The sequence below is a fragment of the Nematolebias whitei genome, chromosome 9 (assembly GCF_014905685.2).
Source record: "Nematolebias whitei isolate Nwh7 chromosome 9, NemWhi1, whole genome shotgun sequence".
NCBI lineage: Eukaryota > Metazoa > Chordata > Actinopteri > Cyprinodontiformes > Rivulidae > Nematolebias > Nematolebias whitei.
The window spans coordinates 26,761,869-26,764,739 of NC_056506.1; the positions used below are offsets into that span (position 1 = coordinate 26,761,869).

At 42.3% G+C, this 2,871-nt stretch overlaps 1 protein-coding gene across 1 annotated transcript in view; it reads left to right on the plus strand.

The window, feature by feature from the left end:
* Positions 1–2,457, plus strand: part of ephb3a (eph receptor B3a) — an 83,045-nt gene extending 80,588 nt beyond the window's left edge. The window contains exon 15 of the mRNA XM_037682159.1: positions 1,947–2,457. Within this exon, the coding sequence (XP_037538087.1) occupies positions 1,947–2,058 (112 nt within the window). The 3' untranslated portion in view covers positions 2,059–2,457. The remainder of the gene's footprint in view (positions 1–1,946) is intronic.
* Positions 2,458–2,871: the final 414 nt, after the last annotated feature.

Sequence of the window (2,871 nt, forward strand, 5' to 3'; positions counted from 1 at the left end):
TAGGGATGCGCAATATTATTGTCATGTATCAGTATCGGCCGATATTAGCGATAAAGTTAAATATCAGCCATCCCATTAAATAAATAAAAAAACTCACCGATATAAAAGGCTTCCTTTTTAAGTTATTTTTTAATTTAAGAAACTGTCAAGTACATCTATTAATGCACTACTACTTGTGCACTTTTCACTTGTCGCTTGTGAACAGGTTGAGTTTAGATTTGTGAAAATTTACAAATTTGTACTTTTCAAGTGTTGTCATTGTGTTAGAGAGAGTAAATGTCATGAATAAATTTGACATTAAACATAATCCAAGTTGAAGTGTTACATCATTTTCAGCTCCCTTTTTTTGACATCTGCATTTGGTAGCAGACCAAACTGACAAAGACCATGCAGAATAATGTATTTTAATTCCACAGCAGAGACATCTATGTAGTCTCTGTAAGTAGGTCTAGGGGGGAAAAATATCGGTATTGGTATCGGTTATTGGCCAAATAAGTTGTAACTTTTCGGCATATCAGATATCGGCCAAAAATCCAATATCGTGCATCCCTAATATATATATATATATATATATATATATATATATTTATTTATATATAAACTACTACTTATACTACTATTCCTGCTTCGCGGTTTTTCACTTATCGCAGGACTTCAGGGTACGGAACCCCCACAATAAACGAGGGGTTACTGTACTTTGGTTTTGGCGGACAGACTAGCTTTTAGCTCGTCAGTACTGTTGGACTGAAACTCAGTTTCCACTAACTGAAATTGCTTGAAAAGCAATCTACAGCTGGTTAATTGTTATTAACCATTCCACAGAACGAACACTAAAATGTCCAGCATATCCCTTTAAGGCAGAATCCACCTGTTTAGTATCCAGGTGTGGAGCTAGCTCCTTGGCTCACAGTTTCACTCTAACACGGAGGCCCTGAGGGTGATTCCTATGCCAGGATTTGGGCTCAGTGAGGCTAATTGTGTGTGGAAATGTAATGGCTGACCTCGCTTTAATTCCCCCTACACTCGACTGGATGCTGGAGTGTAGGTGATAGGACAGACAGCAGCCAGAGCTGCTGATGTGGAAAAGCAGGAGGTGATGAAGTGTGAGTAATAAGGGAGATTGAGGAGAAGCTAAAAGAGAGGAATGTGTTTAATTAGGTTGCTAATGAGCTTTTTAATGCACCAGGGGAGGGCAAGCCCAGTGCTGTGATAGGCGAATGGGTAGAGGATGTGTGTGTTTGTGTTATGCTTTGCGTGTGTGTGTGTATCTGCATGTTCTGTTGGTGTTGTGTGCCGATGACATGCCAATGATTAATTTATGACCTGATCTGTATGCAGCAGCAGCAAGTGATAGATGGAGAAGGAGCGGGAGGAGGAGGAGGAGGAAAGGATCGTGTTGTCAGAGCATGATTTAGAGAGCGGCTCCTGCATTTTGTGTGCACGTCCGTGGCTGCAAACGCTCGCTGATGTTCACTTGCTATTGGCTTCTGAGCGATGCTGGGGCAGATAAGGCATGCAGAGAGGGGATATGAGATGCAGCCCTATCTGAGGAGCATCTTCAGCCTCAGGGGTGTTAAAAACAAGGACACTGGCCGAGGAACAAAGGACACTTGGACACCGCAGCCTTTTTTTTTTTTTTTAAGATAATGGAGAAATATGTTGAACTTTTATTAAAACTGGAAGCATGATGAATAGATTTGGCAGTGTGTTTGAGTTGTTTATAGCAGATGAAGCTCCAGATCAGCAGTTTTGAAACGTATTCCCGTGATGTTCTATTCCTTATCATCTATAATCATAATATATCTGAAGAAATGAGCTACAGTGACACCGAGATAGATTAAACCTTTAGTCAATAGAAAGCACTTAGTGGGATAACAGTGACTTGTAGCTTTTTGTTTAAGGAGCTGTGAACTTGCTGCTGACCCGTGTTGACGTTGTGTTGGCAGGGACCTGCTGCGGCTGGGAGGGACGCTGCCGGGACACAACAGGAAGAGCCCGGACAGCAGCCAGGAAATCATCCGGCAACAGATGAGCCAAACACTCCCCATCAGAGTGTGAACTGCTGCAAATTAAAGGATACAGAACGAGGATAAAATAAATTGCAACTACCTAAACTCTGATCCAGAGAGAGCCTGATGTAAATTTAATCAAAAAAGAGGAAAATAAAAGATGGAGGCCCCCAGTTCTGTGAAGGTGGACACTTTGAGGGTTTCTTCCCCACCAGACACTGAACGTCTGTACAAAGAGAACTTGCCATCGCGGTGTGTGTTCATTACTCGACACTTGTGGATTTGTGACTGTTGACATGAAGCCAAACTTCTTCTCTTCCTCTCAGGTTGTGTTCTGCATGCCTGCATGTGTTTTCTGCTGGTTGGGAATCTGTCTTTCCTCCTCTTCGCCCTCGCACAACGAAGGCGAGCTCCGTGAGACAATTAGGCGTCTGGATGACGCAACAGTGCCAAGACGAATGACTCCAACGCAGCTCGACCTCTGTATATTTTCAATTCAGTTGATTTTTTTTTTCTTTTAATCCCAACCAAATATATTCTTTAACTATTTTGAAGAAGAAGAAAAAAAAACCTTGTCATCCGCTTCCTCCTAAATACTGTCTTCCACTTGTACTGGGAGATGTGTGTGTGTGTCACAAACCTGTACAAAGCATCCGAGTCTTCACGCCGTCTCCCTGTCAGAGGGGACACGCAGCGGACACTGTGCGGGACACGTCATGTGCATGCCAAAGTGGAAACGTCTTCATAAGAAAAGTACTAACAAGTTCCACAATAACTGTTGCTTTGATCTTACTGTACGGGCTTTAACGCCCCCAGTTTCCTATTCTTTGGTTCATACAGATCTTAAGTTATTTTCTGTGAA